The sequence below is a fragment of the Pleurodeles waltl genome, chromosome 8 (genome assembly GCF_031143425.1).
Source record: "Pleurodeles waltl isolate 20211129_DDA chromosome 8, aPleWal1.hap1.20221129, whole genome shotgun sequence".
NCBI lineage: Eukaryota > Metazoa > Chordata > Amphibia > Caudata > Salamandridae > Pleurodeles > Pleurodeles waltl.
In genome coordinates, this window is record NC_090447.1 from 460,187,250 (window position 1) to 460,208,962 (window position 21,713).

Consider the following 21,713-nt stretch of genomic DNA (forward strand, 5'->3'; position numbering starts at 1 on the left):
CTTGTTGGGTAATACATGGTGGTCATGTTGTCTGTTTTGATCAGGACATTCTTCTGAGTGAGAAGAGGCTGAAAAGCTTTGAGTGCTAGGGAAACAGCTAACACATCTAAGTGATTTGTGTGTATCTGTTTGTGTTGGCCATCCCATTGTCATTGGACGTTGTGATTGTTGAGGTGAGATCCCCAGCCAATCATTGATGCATCTGTTGTAATTATGGTCTGAGGCACAGGGTCTTGAAATGGCCGCCCTTTGTTTAGGTTTGTGGAATTCCACCACTGAAGGGACACGTATGCTTGGCGGTCTATCAACACTAGATCTTGAAGATGACCGTGTGTCTGTGACCATTGTTGTGCAAGGCACTGTTGTAAGGGCCGCATGTTTAGTCTTGCATGTGGAACAATTACAATACATGATGCCATCATTCCTAACATCTTCATGACAAATCTGACAGTGTACTGTTGACCTGTCTGTATCTGTGTGATTATATTTTGGAATGCTTGTATTCTTTGCGTATTTGGACTTGCTATAGTTTTTTGAGTATTTAGTATTGCAACTAAATACTGTTGTATTTGCGCAGGTTGCAGTTGTGACTTTTGGTAATTTATTGAGAACCCTGGCGTGTGCAGGGTTTATAATATGCAATGCGTATGGTTTTGACACAGCGTATGACTGTTTAATTTTATTAGTCAATCATCTAGATATCGAAAGACATGTAATGTATAGGTTGTCTTCTTAGAAAGGCTGCAACTACTGCTAGGCACTTTGTGAATACCCTTGGAGCGGTTGTTATCCCGAAGGGTAACACTTTGAACTGATAGTGCCTTCCTTGAATGACAAACCTGAGATATTTTCTGTGCACCGGATGGATGGGTATATGAAAATACGCATCCTTGAGGTCTAATGTTGCCATGAAATCGTGTTTTTGAAGTAGTGGGATAACATCCTGGAGAGTTACAATGTGAAAGTGTTCTGACAGGATGTAAAGGTTGAGGGTCCTGAGATCTAATATTGGCCTGTGGGTTCCATTCTTTTTGGGAATCAGGAAGTATAGTGAGTAAACTCCCATCCCTTTTTGATTTTGTGGCACGGGTTCTATTGCTTGTTTGAGTAATAGAGATCTGACTTCTTCCTGTAACAGATTGATGTATTCTGTGGATAATTTGTGTGGTTTTTGTGGAATGATTGGAGGAGTTTGTATCAATTCTAGGCAATAACCATTGAGGATAATTGATAGTACCCAATTGTCTGTGGTAATTTTTTGCCAATTGGTGTGGAACATTGTAGTCTTCTTCCCACAGGGGAGGTGTGGAGTGGAAGGGAATGAAACAAGTCACTGTTTGGTGTGCTGTGAGGTTTGTTTAGATGTTTGGTATTTCCCTCTACTTCTGGGATACTGTCCCCTATATGTGCCCTTAAAACCACCTTGTTGGTATTGAGGTTGGTAGGCTGATTTTGCCTCCGATGTGGATGCCTCTGCTGTTTGAGCTCTAAATCCACCTCTAAACTGAGATTTCCGAAAGGATCCCCTGTATGGTGTGGTATGTAGTGCACCCATAGCTTCTGCGGTGTCTGAATCCTTATGCAATTTTTCAATTGCAGTGTCCACTTGTGGGCCGAAAAGTTGTTTTTTGTTGAACGGCATATTCAACACCGATTGTTTGATTTCGGGTTTGAAACCCGAGGACCTGAGCCATGCATGCCTCCTTATTGTTATGGCAGTGTTGATACTCCTGGCAGCTGTGTCTGCTGCGTCTAGGGCAGACCTAATCAGGTTATAGGTGATGGCCTTGCCCTTCCTCCACTATTTACTGTGTCCTTTTTTGATGTTCCTCAGGGAGATGCTGGCTCATGTCTTGCATCTCATCCCAATGGGCCCTGTCATATCTAGCCAACAATGCCTGTGAGTTGGCTATTCACCATTGATTGGCTGCCTGGGATGCAACTCTCTTCCCTGCAGCATCACATTTCCTGCTCTCTTTGTCTGGTGGGGGTGCATCACCTGATGACTGTGAGTTTGCCCTCTTTCTGGCAGCGCTTACTACTACTGAGTCTGGAGGGAGCTGCTGTGTTATGTAGACAGGATCAGAGGGAGGTGGCTTGTATTTCTTCTCTATCCTGGGAGTAATTATCCTTGCTTTGACTGGCTCGCTAAATATTTGTTCAGCGTGTTTTAGCATGCTGGGGAGCATAGGGAGCGACTGGTATGTTGAATGTGTGGAGGAGAGTGTATTAAACAAAAAATCGTCCTCCAATGGTTCAGTGTGCATGGTGACACTATGGTATGCTGCGGCCCTAGCTAAAACTTGATTGTACCCTGTACTATACTCAGGTGGTGAAGGCTTAGAGGGATAGCAGTGTGGGTCATTGTCTGGAATGGGATCTGGATCATAAAGATCCCATGGGTCTACATTGTCTTGTTGCAAGTCAAACGAATGTGATGGTGACTGCAATGGTGTAGGACTGGTAGGAGGAGAGATATGCAGGTATGGAGAGTGAGGAGGAGAATGAGGAGGAGAAAATTGAGGAGGTGGTGGTCTCTACTTTGGCACTTTAGCTGGAGGCTGTGTAGTGTCCAATTCCTCCTGAAAGGCTAATTTCCTCTTAGGTTTTAGAGGGGGGTGCTGTTAGGATTCTTCCAGTTTCTTTGTGGACATGAATCCTGGCTTGCCTTTCATCCATTACTTCAAGTATTGGCTGTCCTTGAGAGTCCTCCTCAGAGGTTTTGTGGCTTTCTTTGAGTGTTTTAGAAAGGCCATGCTCCTCGGTGTAACCTGCTCTTTTCGGCTCCGAAGCTGGCTTTTTCGGTATCGAAAAAGATGGTGTAGTGGATGGTCTCGGCCCGAAAGGGATTTCTGAAATTTCGACTCCGAAGAGCGGTGTTTGCTCGAGTCGGAGACGGAGCCTTTCGTCGACTCTGATGGTTTCAGAGGAGTGGCCTTTTTCGGTGCCGAACTGGTGGTTTGGTCACCGGGTGTCTTCTTTCGGGTCGAGCCACGGCCTTCCGGCAGTGGCGTACCCAAGGCCTTATATTTCGGTCTTTGAGATGGTACAGGGGCAGGTGTACTACCTTGTTGTCCTGCCGTGACCGGTCTGTATTCCTCGGATTCCTGGTCGGAGTCGGAACCTCGAACGGAGATTGCTGTCTGCATGATCTCTTCCTCTCTGACGTCGAGATTTTCGGAGCTTTTGGACGCCATCTCGAGCCTTCTAGCTCTTCTGTCCCGAAGTGCCTTTTTTGATCGGAAGGCTCAGCAGGCCTCGCAATTTTCTTCCCGATGATCTGGGGAAAGGCAAAGATTACAGACGAGGTATTGGTCTGTATAAGGGAATTTGGCGTGGCACCGAGGACAGAATCGGAATGGAGTCCGATCCATGAGGCTTCCACGTGGTCGGCCTGACCAGGCCCGAGTTGGGTGCGCGCACCCCAAAGGGCGAGTAGAGATGTCTCTTCCGACGGTACAGAAGTGTTGATAGAAGATGTAACCGGATCAATACAATAGTGATGAAAAATGAAGCGTTTTCAAAGTTTTCCGAATCGAACTATCGGAGCAAAAGGAAACACGTCCGAACCAGACGGCAGAAAGAAAACAACCTAACATGGAGTAGATGCCCATGAGCAATGGAGCCGAAGAGGAGGAGTCACTCGATCCGGTGACTCGAAAACACTTCTTCAAAGAAAAACAACTTGTAACACTCCGAGCCCAACACTAGATGGCAGAAGTATATGCACAGCATGTGTATGTGCAGCTACACATGCCATCAAACATGTCTTCCCTAAGGAAGGCCTACAGAACCCTAACCAAGGCAGCCATATATTCTTAAGTAGGATACCTACTTTTAATATGGCCTGACAGCAAAACTTCCAAATAATCAATTTTGCTTTGGAAAAGTTAGCAGCCCCATTGGCTAACACAGTTACCGTTTGACCTCTCAGTTCAGCTAACTTCTGAATGGCACTACTAAAATGGTTACTTCAAGGTATCAAATTAATTGTGGCATTACATCCGACTTGATGCCCAAGTTGAATATAAAGTCACTTTTAAGGAAATGCAACTTTAAGAAAGTTGTCACTCTGATGAATAGTTTGTCCAGTGGCCTCGCACAGTTGCTGACCACCTGATAGCCTTCTGCCTTCCTAGGAAATCATTTAAGCAACTCCCAGGCTCACGAACAATAGTAGCCTGCTACAGAGAGAGGCTTTACCTCACCCCTTGCATGAAGCCAGGAATACAGGCTGACAGCAGGAACACATAGGGGAAAGCCAGTGGGCAAACAGTTTTTTCCCCATGGACATGTAGCCCACAGGTAGCCACACCTCTAGGGTGGGCTACCAAGCTCCTAACATCCAAGGAAGGGTTCAGACATCTTGAGAGTGCCCAGAATAGTGCATTCTGGGTTTGTTCGATGGCACACATTAGTTGTCACAGGGTGAGAGGGGTCCCGGTAGCCTCTTGGCAAGTGACCACATCATACCCCAAAGGCACGTTCTGGGTGAAAATATGGCACCCCTGGCACCCTAAACCTCAGATCACAAAGGAACTGGGGAAAGGACTGCCCTGCTGACCCCTGGACCTGGCAGAGAGAGGCTGCTCCATCTCCTGGACTGCACCTGCCACACCTTGGTTTAGCAACGAGAGGACTGCACCTGTGGTACTTGGCTTGTGAAAAATTAATTCCTGAGCCCCAGACTAAAGGAGTGACTCCAAGGGTCAGTTGGCTGACACCTTCAAACCAACACTAGGGCCATCAAAGCTGAAGTAGCCAATTCCAGCAAGTCAGTGTTCACATTCTTCGAATCACTGCTGACTGCCGACGGGCAACCCATGATACCGATCCTCGATGGCTAAAAGTTGCACCAGAGTCTGATGGACCTGGGAGTGTCACGTGAGTCCAGACTGGTCGGCAAAGATGGATGAATACCGCTGGGGCAGCTGTGTATGGGGATCAGTAAGTCAGCTGCAGCTGGCAGTAGCTAGCCATCTAATGCCTCAAAGAGGACTTTGAGGGACTTGACCCCTGGGCAAAAGTGGCCTCACTCTATCTGTGATTGAGGAATAACCGCAAGGATACCCACGTTGACCACACAGTGCCCATAGCATCTTTCAGTATCCTGCATCTCCGGCATCAGGACCACTCAACTGACGTCTATGGTGGTCTTGATGTAAAGTGTGGAACTGGACTTGAGACTAATTTGGTGACCACATAACTGTCCAAATATTCATTATTTCCCCCCAAACCACTGCCCTGTCAGAATTGCTCACCCAGCTGGGGTCGGAGTAGCCAAACACAACGCTTTCAAACCTTTCCAAACATTGGGGTTACTAATGCTTGTTTTCGCTTTTGACTAAAAAGCTGAGATTTACATTCTAGTTAAAAATCTATACGGAACCCTCCAGTGGACTTTGCTCATCTTTGTGTCTAAAAAGTAATAAAAACAATCTTTTTTACATTGCCGACAAATTTGTTTTGTGTTGCATGACGTTCGTATGTTTTTGTCCGGTGCTTTTAAATGCTTTACACTAGTTCCTTTGTCTAAGCCTTGCTGCTCGAAACCACAGCTACCTAGAGTTCAGCTAAAGGTTTTACAGATGAGCCTGACTGGACTCAAGACAGTTTTGCACAACCATACCATATAGTACACCAGAACCCTTACACCAGCCAATATATCCATGTTTGTGGGCAATCACAAACTTCAGAAGGGGCCTACCATGAAAAAAAAAAAAAAAAGTTAACAGAATACATGATGGTTTATCTCTGGTGCTCACATGTGGCTCTGCGTACTTCTCTGCCAAATCTTAAAGGATATATCAGATATTCTATTGTGCTTACCTCGTATGAATCTCGAATAAGGTCTGCTATATCGGTATCCAGGTAATTTTCCTGATCATCATCGAAGAAGGCGTGAAGATTGCTGATAGGTGTCAGAGGACTTTCCTCATTTTTAACATGCTCTAGAAACCTGAGAGAACAGTAGTTGTTAGTGATAATAGCAGTTAGCTTGTCCCTAAAGCTGTAGTATCTGCTAGTGTGCATATTTACACATATATTCAGATGTCTTACCACATTTGTGAGCACTGTCAGATAGACTGACGTCTAGATCTATTTTATTGAACTATTGAACAGAAAGCCACCTCAGGTTTGGCAGTAAAAGGTTCTACTCTTGCCAATGGAACGAACATGTTTGGTTTACAAATCATCCTGGTTCTAATACAAGTTGACGTCCAAACCCCAATCTCTGTGCAAACAAGACTTGGAACAGGTATTGGATTTACCAGTTGTGTGATAATTATCACATCTTTGCAGTTTTCTCTTTATCAGTGCCAATTATTATTAGGGGGGGGGTTAACGCCTGTGAATACAGCATAAGCATGCAGTATGCATTGTTCTAAACCAAGGCTGTATGTTATGCCTCATTTTCATGTTCAGGTATTTATTGCATAGGAGAAATACTTCACCTTGGAATAATGGTATTCTCCACATGTGGCAAATAACCCACTGTATGCTCGCCAACTTGTAATGAAGGCCCATGTCGAACTAGTATTCTTTATCTATTACTAGCTAAAATGGTGTGGAGAGAATGAATCCTTCTTTAGAAGTCTAAAAAGCTTCACCTGTACACTGCAACCATGCAGTCAGCAACAAAGGCAGTCGACATGTTAATAAGGGGTGGTTATCTGTGATCTCAACTGGCAGGCAAAGCTGTGAATGCTACTCGGAGGGAAGCACCATCTGGTGGAAGGGAGTGGACTGTGGCTCGCCAAGTGGATTAATGTGTTCTATACCCAACCGAGAGACTTACTGTGTACCCCCTTCACCAACTCCCTGACCCCCGTCACGAGCAGCCACACCAACTGACTCACAGGGGAGACCCAGGACACGAGGTGGGCTACTGAGAGCAAGACCGGGAAAGAGCAATAGGGTCAGATAGAGAGAAAGTGTATTGGTGGCTTTATGTGTAACAAACGAAAGGTCAAACATGTTTTCAAAGCCTTCATTTACGGCAATCATTTTTCTTTTTTTTAAATCCTTACTTTTGTCAAACATGAAGTATGTAATTGGCGTGTAATTGGGGCAGACTCGAGAGGGATACTGTTCATTCCTTTGTAACATAAAAGCTCATGCTCTAAAGACACACAAAATTAAAATATCAATATTTCCACAAGCGAATTAAAAAAACAAGAGAATAAGAAGAACTTGAAAAAGTTCCCTCTTTGGTTTGTGGATTCTGATCTTACATGCTGAGACACATTTAGAAAATGTTTAATTGTTCTTCTGCGGTACAAAGGTAAACCACAAAGTCCTCTTTGTTGCTGCTCATGGCTCCAATTTACACACTTACGGCCTGATTCAGCTAAACGTAGGACGGCAAAAAAAAAAGCTCAAATTCTATACTCAAAATCTGCAGTACGGTGGATTTCCCAGAGTATTAGGTTTAGCAGTAGGAGCTTGAACATGAGTGTTCCCAAAGGAGGCATAAAGCAGCTAGACACTGGAAAGCCAGTGAACATCGATAGACCTGTGACTATGTGACTTAGCTACCATTCCCAAAGTTTTCACAACCAATTTTACACCTAAAATTAGCACCAGCAAAGTCCTAGTATTTCATGAAGGGTGTCTTTGGAGGGAACAACAAGGTTCCTCTGGAGAAAATAAAAAGCTAAATGTCCTTGCACCCTAAGCATCGATGTAGGCACACGCACAGAATTTTGATATTTGGTTACTTTTCCACGTGTAATCCTGGGGCCTTTGTGAGTCCTTCAAAATATGGAAATGTATGGCAATGATAAGACCCCGAAACCTAATAATCAATCAGTGTATTTGTAGAGCACGCTACTCACCCATGAGGGTCTCAAGGCGCTTTCCTGTGTACGTGTCAGTTGCACAGCAATGTATAGATATCCTAGATTTCCATAGGTAGACTTGTGGAAAACTATGCAAATCATAATAAGAAATCCAGGGTCTTTAGATATATCAAGCAAGATATACCAGAATGAATATATGATGGTTTTTGTTTCTCTTTACAATTGTTGCAATCCTTGCTTTCCTTAAAAAAAAATTGAAAATAGGACCTTGGTACCTGTCTTCCAAGAAAACAACTGTAGTCAAGCCCCTGTATTCTCATATCTGGATGGTGGTAATTCCCTGCACCACGGCCTCAATGACTCTGCATGAATCCCCTTTAAAGATACGCTACATGCCACAGTGTGCATCCTCAAAGGACTGAAAAAATATGACCACATCACCCCAATGCAGACACCATCTTTCAAACCAGCTGCATTATCTACTAAGTCACGGCCAACATCCAAACTAATACATCATACCAACACACACACACACACAACATACAACATATAATTAATACAAGCTAATGCTCAGAAGCTGACATGTTTGATTTAACAGGGATTCTCGAGCCTTAGCTATACATTCACTATGGAATGGCAACGTACAACCGCACACATGGACCAATGCATGCACATGTAAAATAACAAGCTCAACATTTTTTCCTTTTAAATAAATACAATAAAAACATAAAAAGAAAAAGGTACCTCATCAAACCACTCCACCAATCCCCATCCACAATGGACCAATTTAGTTATTGTGGGCCCTGGAGATGGCAACAGCATGGTCAGGACACTCTTCAAATGTAGTATCCAGCTCTAAGGAAACTGATCGGTTCAGAGTGATCCTCAGATCAATCCATCACTTACGCTCTGTCCTGGAGCTCAAAAGATGCAACTGGGCAAAGACTTGGTGGAAAGTGACCTGTGTAAGGTTTCTCTGAGTGAGACTATTAATGAGCCATCAATTGACGATCCACCAAAGGTTACCACTCAATACTACAGATGAAAGGCGTCTTGGCACAAAGTTCCTCAAATTACATGGAGAAAAAACAGAGAGCTGTATTATTCATACCTATATGATAACAGGAATGTCCAAGTGGGAGGACGATCACAGTGACAAACATTTACTCGAAGAATGGCTTACCAATGTGGTAGTCCCAGTTGGAATATTCAACACTTTCTATGTCGCTTGGGTGACATGGCCCCAGTGCCACCTCCACTCTTCGCGGCTTGGTCATCACACAACTCCTGAACTACAACCACTCCAACCAGATTCTTCAAATGAACCAACATCACCACCCCTTGCAATAAGAAAGTGCCAAAATCATGATTTTCTCCAACTTTATCCAAGCAGTACAACTGTAAAGTGCCAGTTTGACAGAGTCAAGAAGATGATGTATGGTCTGTCACTAACTAAGTCTTGTTGTTCCCTGGATGCCACGCATGCTCCTTCAGGAACCCAAAGGTAGCAGGCGCTGATATCGATGCTGCACGTCGTCTTGACGCTGACCCAGTCTTCGAGTCCCTGTGGAGTCTGAGATAGAGACCTCATTCCAAGGTAACAAGGGTTGGAGCTCCTCTCATGGACATGGCATTGGCAGTTTAGGTTTAGCAAATCCAGCTCTCCTTTAGGTAGGAGGTTAGGCCTATCACATTAGGGCAGTGGTCTTCAAACTTTTTAACGCCGCACCCCCCCAGTTGAAAAAAAAAATCATTGGGCCCCCCTTCAGAATTTTTCACAATTATTTCAGAAAGATGGCAATGTTTAAATATGTCTAAACTTATTTAAACATTGCAGTTAAGTACTGTTGCCTTTTTAAAACTGCAATAACATGCTTCGGCTTAAAACAAAGGCATGTTCTCTGTATAATATTTCTTTTAGCCAGAGTTTGGCGCCCCCCTTGGGATTACTTGAGGCCCCCCAGTTTGAAGACCTCTGCATTAGGGTATCAGGGCATGTTACATCTCGTATGTCTTTCTTATGCATTGCAAGATGGTGGGGGTCTTTGTAATAATGACTCTCGTCTTCACAATTCGGTTCCTTGCATTATTCATTATCCTAATCATTGCAGCCCATGCAACTTATCGCAAATAAAAACTATTGAAACTTTACTGCCTCTTTGTCATTACCTGTGTTTGTATGAGATACAATATATCTGTGAGAAAAGGGTAACCTCTGTTTAACCACGACACTCCCTGAGATGTCTTATTCTCGAGTCCATACGTAAAGGCTGCCACAAATCACCTTTTATGATTGTGTTTCTGGTGAGGTGCTGCTAGTGAGCCAGTAATGTTGGGACAACAGTTGCGATTTGTTGTAGGATAGGCATAGCCGCCTACAAACAAAAGTACTGTCATCCTTTAACCAGCAGTCTTGCCCAGAGCAAGAGTCCAAACTACGACAATGATTAGACATAGGCATATTTTCTGCTTCTACTTTTGCCTTCTGCTTTTCATTATTTGAAAAGCATTGGTAGCTTGAGCTGAACTGTGGAATGCAAACGCAATATTGCAGAACTCTCTTTCACTGCTGCACTGTTCTGTAAATGTTTTTCTTCCCCCTGGTAAGTTCCCTTGCTTGCAGTATTTACAACTGGAGGACTATGAAATTCAAGAATCCAAGAAACAGCTAGCACTCGTGCCACCAGGCAGATTAAGACTCTCGAACACGTACCCCTGCATAAGGAGAACAAAAAGTGCACTGGCAAACTCAGGGTGACTGCCTGCAAGGTGGGAGAAACCAGGGACTGTTTTCTGGTAGGTGTGTGTGTGTGTATGTGGAAGGGGTGTGTGTGTGTGTGTGTTGTGTGCGTGAGAGAGAGAGCGAGAGAGCGCATGGGTTTTAAAAAAAAAAATGATTGAAGACTGAGAACCCTGGCTGCCTGCAGTGGATGCTTGTGACTGTGTTTCCCCACTGCAACCCCTCCTGCTCCTTCAAGACTGTTTTTTCGTACTATTGACGGTTGTCATGGTTTCTTTCAGGAAGCTAATCAGTATTGTCTGTGCCCTCTTCACAACACAGAAGGCCAACACTCAAGAGTTCCAGCGATACAATCATGAAGGAAACTGATTCTACAGCTTGAGTAAGTGATTTAGAGAAAGATGTTTGTAGAAGCTGGTTGTCCTCATGGGCTAAATTTCTAGCACTTTTATTTTTGCAGATGAAGTAGCAAAGCAACAGTGTACAATAAACAATAAGTCGTTAAGAGTTCAGCCAAAAGAGGTGAAAACAGTATATCTGCACCCTGGGACTGTGTTACAAATTAGATTTGATTCAGACAAACAGTTTCTTGACTGTTCAAGACATTTCTTCAGTCGCAGGTAGTTAGATTCAGCTCTGATTTAGGGCTGGGAAACTCTGTTTAAGTAGCTATGTGCTTTAGAAATGTGCATTATATTGCATTGATCTGGGGTTATCCCGGAAAGTGTTGTGTATATCGTTCAACGAAGGAGAACAGTATAGAGTTAAAAAGGTGTCTTCCTAATTTCTTTCTCCATTTTAACTACAATAAGAGTTTTGAGAGGTAAGACTGCATAAACAGCTGATGGTTGAATGTAAAATAAATGGGGCAGAATCAGATTTGCCACAAAGGTTCAAACAAAAGTCCTATCACGTGTTTAAGTGACTGGTCGCACTACTACTGATATAGAGCAAATAACCTGTTTCAAAGGCTTTGACTGTGCTTACAGCAGATATGTTTTACTCATCATTGGTTATAATTATTCTTACAGACTATTATTAGTCTTAATGAATACCTCACCAATTACTTTAAAGCAGTAATATGGTAAATGTATCCGCTTGCAGGAGCACCTTCCCATTTTCACATGTAAGAGGGGAATATCTTGGTGCTGCTTCTCCTTTCTGTAAATTCAAAAATTAGCACACAACATAGCTCTGATAAAAAGCACCTTTTAGTAGCTGTATAAAACATACAATATTTGCCTACGACCTACATACATCATTCCTAATATGAGGCTTTCGTTATGTCTTACCTGCTCAGGATCATCAGTGCTTGGCCGTCATCCTTGCTGTTATAGAGTTCCACGGCATTGACTTCTAAAATGGCTAGGCCAAGCTGAAAGATGGCTTTGATGCCGTCATAGAAGAAACAGTCCACAACATTTACTGCACTCCCTAAAGGCATGATGCTCAGGAAAAGGGTAAGGAACCAGGAGAGAGAAACTGAGGCCAAGGTGGACAGATCCGTGATGTGTTCAGCCAGCTCTGGAAGTCTCTGCCGGATTAGTTCTTCGAAAATGGACTGGTCTACCTGAGCTCCTGTAATCGAAGGAAAAGCACAAGTTAATGACCAAAGAAGAGAAACAGCAATTAAACCTCCACCCAATCTTTACATATTTCTACTGCTGTAGTTTCCAAATAAATTGCATAAGAACTGCAAGTACTAATTGTTACCACACATGATGCTTGTATCCATTCACACCTTAATTTTTTAAGGCGTAACAGGACATTCCCAATCGTATTAACAAAAAGGCAACCACAAAGCGCTTGACTAGACCCTTGTACCAGGCTAATTATGAGCACAATTCTTGTGCATGTTCTTGGACATTTGGGGCCACCCCAGGTTAGGCAGAAGGTGTGCAAAGACACCCCCCAAATTATACCAAGTCGGTAACCTTTTCACAATTTGCCAAGATTCTTACCTCACTCAATTTTGCTTGAGGAAGATTTTTTGTGAGTGAATTATTCCACAAAATGTGAGGGTTTACTGAAGTTAATGTAAGATTATTCTGCTTATTCACAAAATATACATAAATACTACACCACATGATCATATGAACCTGCATCTAAGCGCCAGAAATTGCACATGAGATGATACATCTTTCTGTATCATGTCAATATAAAAACATATTTTCACAGCATGTAACTACCTATAAAGAAAGCATCACCTACGTTTAAAGTTTAGGATAGGATCTATGTGCAGAAGAGTGAAGCTGTACTTTTCCATGGTTATGCCAAACGCTCAGTCACCCTGATAACTACATTTTTCCCACTTTTTTAAACTTTATAAAGCTTGTCAAGATCATGAAGACAGCAATGTTTACAAAAAAAAAAGTCAAAGATGTGAAGAAACACCTGCAACTTCGCAAAACCCAACTTTAGACAGGTTACTGTTGTAGATCCTAAAATGTAAGGAGAACAGCCAAGAGTATTCATAGCTAAAAAAGTGTATAAACGGTTATGGAATTATAGATGTAACTATATTTATAGCCATCAGCAATTTCAACAAAAGTTGAGCATATTATAAAATTATTTAAATCTGTTTAATTCACTCAGTTTTAATTTGAATTTCTCGAGGTACTAATGAGTATATCACTGCAGAAAAGCACATTTTTACCTATGACTCTATGATTGAAGTAATCTGGAAGCATCCTTTCACAAACGGCGACAAGCAACCAAAAGGCTTCCTCTTCTTTGGCATAGAGCAGTAAGACGGAGGTCAAAATGTTCATGGACTGAAATAATTGAAAAATATGTGGTCAGAACCATGCAAATAGGAATACAGTTAAACATTATACACAGGATTGATGCAGCTATCCACCTTCAATTTAAAAATACATTGAATTAAATTAATAAAGGGGAAGTAGAATACATAATCGCTTTGTTCTGCTTTGCCTGAGTACAGATGAAAAGTTTCTCAACTTTTGATCAGGATTTCCCGCAGCCAGTAGCAACCGGAGCTTTCACAGCTGTGCATGACACAAGAAGGAAAGGTGGTTGGCTTACACAGAATGTAATGCAGAGAGGTCAAAGGTGACAATACAATCCCTTTTAGCATCATATACAACTTTGTGCATGAAATGCACAAAAGGAATTGTGGCCAAAAGACTAGCAATTTTGAAGGGGGACAGGAAGGCAAGCCCTAAAACCCACTAGACATCCAAGCCGACCTGGACACAGCTTATCTACAGTCAGAGATTCGCCATTTGGCAACTTAGCCATGCTTACAGCTTGAGCTATGAAGAAGGTATATGGCACTAAAAAAAAATCAAGATAGTTCAAGAGGTAAATGCAAATGTCCAGATAAAGGGAATTATATAAAAAAAGTAAGAATTTATGGCTAGGTCTTACACTTGAGAAAAAAAAAAAAAAAAAAAAGCAAGAACTTAGATTTAGAATTTTGGAATTAAACTTATTCCAAGTGGTAATTAAATGTACATTTTTAATGAACTATTGAGTACAGTATTGAAGGTGGTCATTAGCATAGTTAGCAAAGTATGAGTATCTGTAATCAAAAACATTTGCAAAAACTATCACTCCCACCACCCGAAACTAATACACAATACCCTTAAAAAAAAGAAAAAAAAAAAAAAAAAAAAAAAAAAAAAAAAAACGTACTTTCCCTCCCCTCTGCCTAGAGTCAACTCGGGAAAGCCACTTGTGTACACCATGACATATTACTAACGATATCCACTTCCAGAAGATTCCAATATCCTCTTTGCACCTGCCCCCTTTAGAACTATCAGCCTGTCGTTGTATCATCTAAGATATTCAATACACAAAGGCTGCAGGCAACTAAGTTCTCTGAAATACTTTGCAAGAAACTCTAACACCAGTGTCCAGAGCTTTCTGAAACGTTTTTCTTTTCCTCCTGCCTTATGTGCCAACTTCACATTTCCAAATAGCCATCATGGATGGTCTTCATAGCCACAGTACCGGGGTTGGGACCACCAACGTTTCCCATAGTGCTTTTTAGCTGCTCGCAACTGCCAGAAATAATTTTCCCCCATCATGGAGTAGAGAGGGATAAGAGTTTTTCTTACCCAATTTTGTATTTGTTTTTTTCTGCAGTAAGTATTCATTCTTTCACTAGAATGTTTTTAGCTTAGTTTTAAAATGCAGAAGGATGAGACAACAGAAATCAGTACTTTCTCTTGTGTCAAAAGATCCACTCATTCTACACCCAAATATTCTAACAATTAACCTTACGATCTTCTAGTTGAGCTCGACTCATGGAAACGCTACAATATCCTGCTTACCTTGTTTTTTTGCTTTCCAGGCAAAGGGTTATGTTTGCAATCGCATGTTGTTCCTAAAAACCTACTTCTCTACATGGTGTGCATCCTGGAAACGAACAGTGTATATTTCCTAGGTTCCAGACATAATACATTGTCAAAGTGAATGGCAACAACAGGGACAAGAGATTAGCTAAGGTTAATGTCTGGAGTTCTCATCTTGACAGTGAGGGATGCTCAAAAGCATATTGTTCATTTTCCAATGAACTAATACAGAGAATAAACGTTATCCATGTATCTATATTTTTCAGCAATGTATGCCAACATGAGGCCCCGCGCACACCCGGCAGAGACTACATCATGTAAGCAAGCAAGAAGCGGGCTGAGCCCCAGCACATGTGCAGACCACCGAAGTGCTACCCCCCTTGCCTAAGACTGCAGGTCACCATACCATGATGAATTTGCACGAATGCATCAAGAACCTGGAGCTGCTCCCTCCAACAAGTCGCAACTACTGAGCACAAGAGCTCTCCGGTGCTCTGCTCGTGAACCACAGTGTGATAGAGTCCACACCACAAAACATTTCAATCCACCTGCCAGCAATCATGAATTTGGTTGAGTCCTTACAGTTTACAGTAAATGTTTTTGTGGAGACAGTCAAAATGTTACCTTCAGCCTGTTTCTAAGTGATAGAGGCATACTTGTGCCAAGTCACTGGTGCCATTTCATTTTGGATATTCTTTTTCGTCCTTAATAAATTCTTCCCAACAACCCGTGCCCGACTGGCCATTGTGCCACCTGGGCAGGTTCCCTGGAGGCTGCAGGCTCTGGGGCGATTTGAGAACAGGACGGACTTCCATTGTGCAGCCATGACCACATGGCCCTAATTTGACCCAGCCATTAGGAGGCTGGTTTGAATATTTTGGCAGTGCTGGTTTTAGTTTCCTGTACACCCCTATTATCAACAATATGACTGAATTCAGGATTTGCCCTGTTTGTGCAAGTTAAAAATAACACGAGGCATGTACATAAAACTGGTGACATTCAGTATAAAATGCCTCTTTTAATCATTTTCCTTGGTGTACTAGTTTGTTTTAGAGGACCATGTTTTTTCAGCTTCTTTGCACAAGTGTTTACCTTTCTTCAGGGTCCGACTGGCAAACTGGGCAATCAGGCAGTGCCCAGCGGGCTGGTCAGAAAAGTCAGTGTGTGGCCCTGTTTTCTGATCAACTGGACCTGTTTTTAAAGTTAATTTCCCTGCTATTGAAACAAACATCGAAACATTGACTGCAGCAGTCTGGAATCCATGCAGTCTTCCATACCTTGCAAAACACTTATACAGCGTGTCGTTACTAGTTTAAAACTGTCCCAGTTTGCAAACATGGGACACTTTTTCTTTTAATTATTTTGTATTATATGAACATTGCTCATCCTAGAACGAATATAGGAGGGTACACTCGCATAAAGTACATATTAATGTAAGCTGAAAAGAGCAGTAACAGAGGATTGATTTCCTTATAGGGTGGCGCTTTTACAGCTTGAATCGAATCGTAGCATACAGTACCCACAGCAATACAAGGTCATCCACCAACCCTCTCCTACCTCGCCTATCCCATCCATTCCCCTGAAAGGCACCCCAAACCTTCTCCCATTTCTTGGGTCATCTACTGGGATAGACGCTTTAGTGACGCCATTTTTGTTAGCGCTCCAGCTTTTTTCTTTCTACCAGAGAGATAAATGAGGGCAGGTGAGCGGACGTGCCGAAGGCCCACCAAAGGCATGTCCATCCGCGTCCGGACGGGGCCAGGACCCCTGCCTTCCCACAGGTAGGCTGTCAAATCTACTTCCCTTCACAATTATGGGCAGTACAAAAGAATCTAAATGATGAATTCCGGCACTCTATGAATCTAAGCAAAGGCAGCACAGGTTGTAAATACTGCCCTTTCTCCCCCCCTGTGCCATACCCTATAAGGATGGACTCCAAAAAAGGGATGGCTGAGAAAGGTAAGCGTCATATGTTTTTAATAAATTGTAGATCATTACCAACCCATAAATTAGATCTCTTGTCCCTGATAGAAGAAAAAGCACCGGATGCAATGTTCTTAACAGAAACCTGTCTCCATACTGACTCAGGCCCAGACCCGGTACAAGCCTTACCCCTGGGATATTATATCCTGCACAGAGATCGAGCAAATAAGAAGGGGGAGGGATAGCAATTATATTAAAGGAAGAATACAGATGTTGTATAGAACCCACTTCCCATCCTTGAGTGGGAAAGTCTATTTTTTGTGATCTCCTTCTCACTTACCTCCACCTTTTCAGGAATTTTATTATATATACCTCCAGGGTCGAGCGGGTATTTACTCCATTCTCTTCCCGATGTAACGGGTAATTTTGCTACTACCAGGGCAAGCTTTTCTATTTTGGGTGATTTTAATCTTCAACTAGAACACCCTTTACACAAAGATAACAGATTTCATCCAGGATTAACTCGCCATCCAATTAGCTCAAAGGGTAAGAGGTCCCACACATGAGAACGGCCAGCTTCTATATCCCATCTTCTCTAATGATAAGTCTTTAAATGCGTCAAAACCTATCCCAGTCATCTGGCTCGATCATTTTTTGAATCCTTTCACTCATGATAACATTTCTGGTCCCCTAACCACCACACCAGTCAGCATAAATGCCCGATCCTCGTCCAAATTGCCCATTGGGGCTTGGAAAAAAAAGCACTGAGTGATTTTAGGGTCAGACACAACAGTGGAAACAATAACATTTCTCAATGGTTGGACTCCACTCTGGATCAAGTCCTAACTATTAAAACTTACACTAGCAGTGATAAAGATACATCTGCATCATGGTGTACTTCAAACCTCAGAAAGATAAAACAGATATGCAAGCAAGTGGAGAGAGTCTGGAGAAGAGACTATGGGGAGGCATCTAAGCAGAAATACCGAGACTAGATTATAATATATCAACTCGAGATCAAAAAAGTGCAAGTAGCATATTTTGAAGTAACAATTAACGGCACAGCCAATTTTGCATGGCATGCGAAATGTTACAAATTGTAAAAACTCCTTTAGAACCTTCTTCCTGGGGCCCCTCTCCTGAACAATCATCATCATGATGGAATGAACTGGCACAGTTTTCCTTTAAAAAAGTTCAGAACATCTACAATATGTTACACCCAAATCGATGAAACTGACAACAACACATTCAGGGAGACCTTGCCTCACACTAGTTCACACATGTTTAAGGTTATTCCTCCCATAACTTCTGAGAATTTTACCAATATAATAAGTAAAATCAAGTCTGGTTCACCTAAGGATCCTATCCCACTGTACATCTTGGGAAAGGTAACAGAGGAGGTATTCCCAGTCTTGTTAAAGATGATGAATCTCTTTAACCTCGGGCTGTTTTCCTAAAAATGGGAAAAACACGATGGTCAATACCCTGATAAAAAAAACCCCAACCTGGATCCATCGGATATGGGTAATTATTGCAGTATATCCCTCCTTCCGGGGATCAGTAAAACTGTAGAGTGAAATGTGAATTCTGTACTACCATATCTCCTTGAGAATCATGGTATTTTACACCCGACTCAAACAGGTGTCCATCATCACCATAGTACAGAGACAGCCCTTCTAGCTGTGATAGAGGAAGCCAAAAAGCTAGTTGACCAGGGAGGAAAGTTAACAATCAACCTCCTTCTCTTGATGCCGTAAGTCATACTATCCTTACTCAGCTGCTACAGAACACAGGAATTTCAGGTCCCACCTTAGCCTGGCTGCAGTCCTTCTTAAAGGACAGGACTTTTCAGATAGTTACCTCTGAAACTCTCCCTTTAAAGTGTGGAGTTTCTCAGGGATCCTCATTAAGCCCTACTTTCTTCAATTCATATATGAGACCACTGGCGGACACTGTCCTCCCTTTTGGGATCTCTTTAGTGTCCTATGCCGAAGACACGCCACAGGATGTCTCACTCAAACCCAATCAAGACTCCTGGCTCCCTCCTTTGGGCCCTTGTTTAGTAAAGGTGATAGAATGGATGAAGAGCTCTTGTCTCAAATTAAATGGAGACAAGACGGAACTGATGATTCTTGGCAATAACCTCAATTCTCATCTAGATTTGGGCTGGCCAGGTGGTTTGTGGAAACATCCAGTCCCAGAAAATGTGGTGAAGAGCCTGGGAATCTGGTTGGACAAAACTTTTAAATTTGACTCCCAGGCTATTCACCTTTCCACCACCTGTTATGGCATGTTGAAACTGCTCCAAAACATTCTTCCCCTGCTCCTCACCATGTCAAGAAGGCTGGTAGTGTAAGAAGTCATTCTATCCCGCCTGGATTATGGGAACTCATTACTTCGGAGAGCTCATATGACCAAAGTAAGAAAACTTCAGATTGAACAGAATTCTGCGACTCGTCTACTGTATAATATCCCCAGACACCAGTCAGTAAAACTGGCACGACGTTCTTTTTAAAGGCTCCCGGTGCTCGGGAGGATTACATTTAAATCACTCTGCATTGTCCACAGAGCTCTTTGAGGCAAGAGTACCCCTATCCTTGGTCCTCTGGTATCTACATACCTTCCAAGAAGATCATTGAGCTACTCAAATGCGCGATTGGCCACGACTCCACAGATCAAAAGGATGAACTACGAAGGGCAATCCTTTACTTACAATGTGGCCAAAATGTGAAATAGCCTCCCCCTGCATTAAGATCAATTGAAACTGAACTCAACATTCGGCAAGCCTTGAAAACCTGGCTATTCGAAGAAGGGTGCCCATAATTCACCCCTGGAATCTTGTCCATGGGCTACACTTTAGCACTGAGAGGCCTATGGGTAGCCATGCGCCTTTTAAGTGTCACATAGTATAGTATAATATAGACTATCTGCTCTGCCCTTTGGCACCAGTCTAAGTCAATCTCCCAGTCCTCGATTCATGGGGGAGCTGTTGTTCTCCAGGTCCATACAATGTTTCATATAGTTATCCCCACCGCCACCACTGCCCATAGTTTGTGATATTTGGAACCTGATGCCTCTTCTGTTATTCTAAAAACTAGCCCCTTGGCATCCATGAGGATTTCCTGTGGGAAGACCTGGGATAACCTCTTTGTGACCACCAGCCAGTACTACTGTATCACATACCATTCCCAAACAACTGTATCCTTGGATGCACAATGGTGTGTTTACCCTCTGTATCTTGTGGAGTAAGACCCTAGAGTGTTAAGATCATTGCAGGATTCTCGATTGTACCAATCTAAATCGTGCTCGAATTGCTATCTCCTGCAGACCTTGTACATGGACCACTTTTTTAAGCTAACTTATTCACCAATGTAGCCACTTTATTTTGCCGTACAGGCCTATTTTCTCTCCTAGTCTGGCCCTGACCTTCTTTTCGTTTCAGGCTCTGGGACCAGACAACAGTCAACATTAAGCAGTAGTTGGCCAGAACACGAGAGCTGCGCGATTACAGCCTAGACGAGGCATGCTGAACACCATATTGATTAGCAAAAGGCTAAAGGCTTTGAAACCAGACCCAACCAACTACACTGCTTACAACATCGGAAGAAAAATGGAAGAGTAAATGGTACAAAGGAGGGCAGTACATACAGAGAAAAACACGACTGTGGATTCCCAAACATATAGAGAGTAACAAGTTATGTACTTGTCTGTCTGGTAACTGAGCAAGTGATTAGCAATTATGCGGTTCAGTTTAGCAGCTGCTTCCAAAATCCATACACAATATTAAGCGCATGCACCAGGACATGCAAAAACTGGTCTCCGGTAGTGGTTGGCAGTGTGGTGTTGAAGACTACAGAACCATGAGCATCTGCTACCTACTTTCTTCCTATTTTGGCTGCTGAGAGAAGCCACTAACAAATGAGACCAGGACTCTACAACTGTGACACATTTGCCAAACTTGTACAATTTCAACCTATGTAAGTCTAGCAGGGAACAGAATTTGAACAAGGCCGCTGTGAAATCTTAACTGTCTAGGCTCCAAGCTCTCCTACATGAATTAAACAACTTTTACTAGGACGGCAAAAGTAAAAAATAACAGCCAAATTAACTTTGTTTGACTTTGAGCTTGGCTTGCTAAAGAAAACATAGATGGCAAAGCCAGAAAAGAGCAGCTGAAAGTTAATAAGCCCTCCCCATGTGGTAGCTCAACAAGCCCTTTCTACGTTCAAAGGCTGTCCTGCATCCTACTTGCCTGAGGCCTCAGCATCTGAGGAGAAGGTGGGTTTATTTTGGAAGACACCACCCAGCCTCGATTTTGGACTTTGAGTATAAGTGTGACTCCCATCAGAGGCCAAATAAATTTATCAGATCCATCAGATAGATGGTCCTGCGACAAAAAGCCACACTACACCCAAGTAAGGCTACCCTAGGGTGACCAGGCGTCCCGGATTTTCACCACCTGTCCCGGCATATTTCACCACCTGTCTACTGTCCCGGTTTTAAAGAGGGTTCACAGAAAACTGTGGGAGGTTTTCCAGAGCAGAGATGTTTACAGGTGTTATCAGAAAGCATTGTAATTAACTGGCATTACACTGGCTTTAAAAATTGCATTTTATTTATGTTCTCAGTGCCTCTTCTGTAATTCTATGCTGATGAGCGTTGTCATTCTGTGCACTCGGTTGAAATAAAATTGTAGTGCTTCTTCTATTTTTGATAAATGTCCCGTTTTTTTGCTTTAAAATTCTGGTCAACCTAGGCTACCCGCAACTCGGAATTCCTTGTATAGAACACTAAAGCGGGTTTAAATAGAGGGATCTACCGTCACATCTGAGACTGGCACACTGAGGCCAGAAGAGAGGGTTCCACACTGGTGAATTGACAAACAGTCGTCTTAGCCTCCGACAGGAATGCAGCAGACGGAGGAGTGGA

At 42.7% G+C, this 21,713-nt stretch overlaps 1 protein-coding gene across 3 annotated transcripts in view; it reads right to left on the bottom strand.

The window, feature by feature from the left end:
* Positions 1-21,713, bottom strand: part of TBC1D8 (TBC1 domain family member 8) — a 411,616-nt gene that overhangs the window by 103,769 nt on the left and 286,134 nt on the right. For all 3 annotated transcript variants that reach the window (XM_069204407.1, XM_069204406.1, XM_069204408.1), the window contains 3 exons: positions 13,199-13,316; positions 11,835-12,120; positions 5,830-5,959 (listed from right to left, as the gene is read on the bottom strand). In XM_069204407.1, coding sequence (XP_069060508.1) covers positions 5,830-5,959; positions 11,835-12,120; positions 13,199-13,316 — 534 coding nt within the window. The remainder of the gene's footprint in view (positions 1-5,829; positions 5,960-11,834; positions 12,121-13,198; positions 13,317-21,713) is intronic.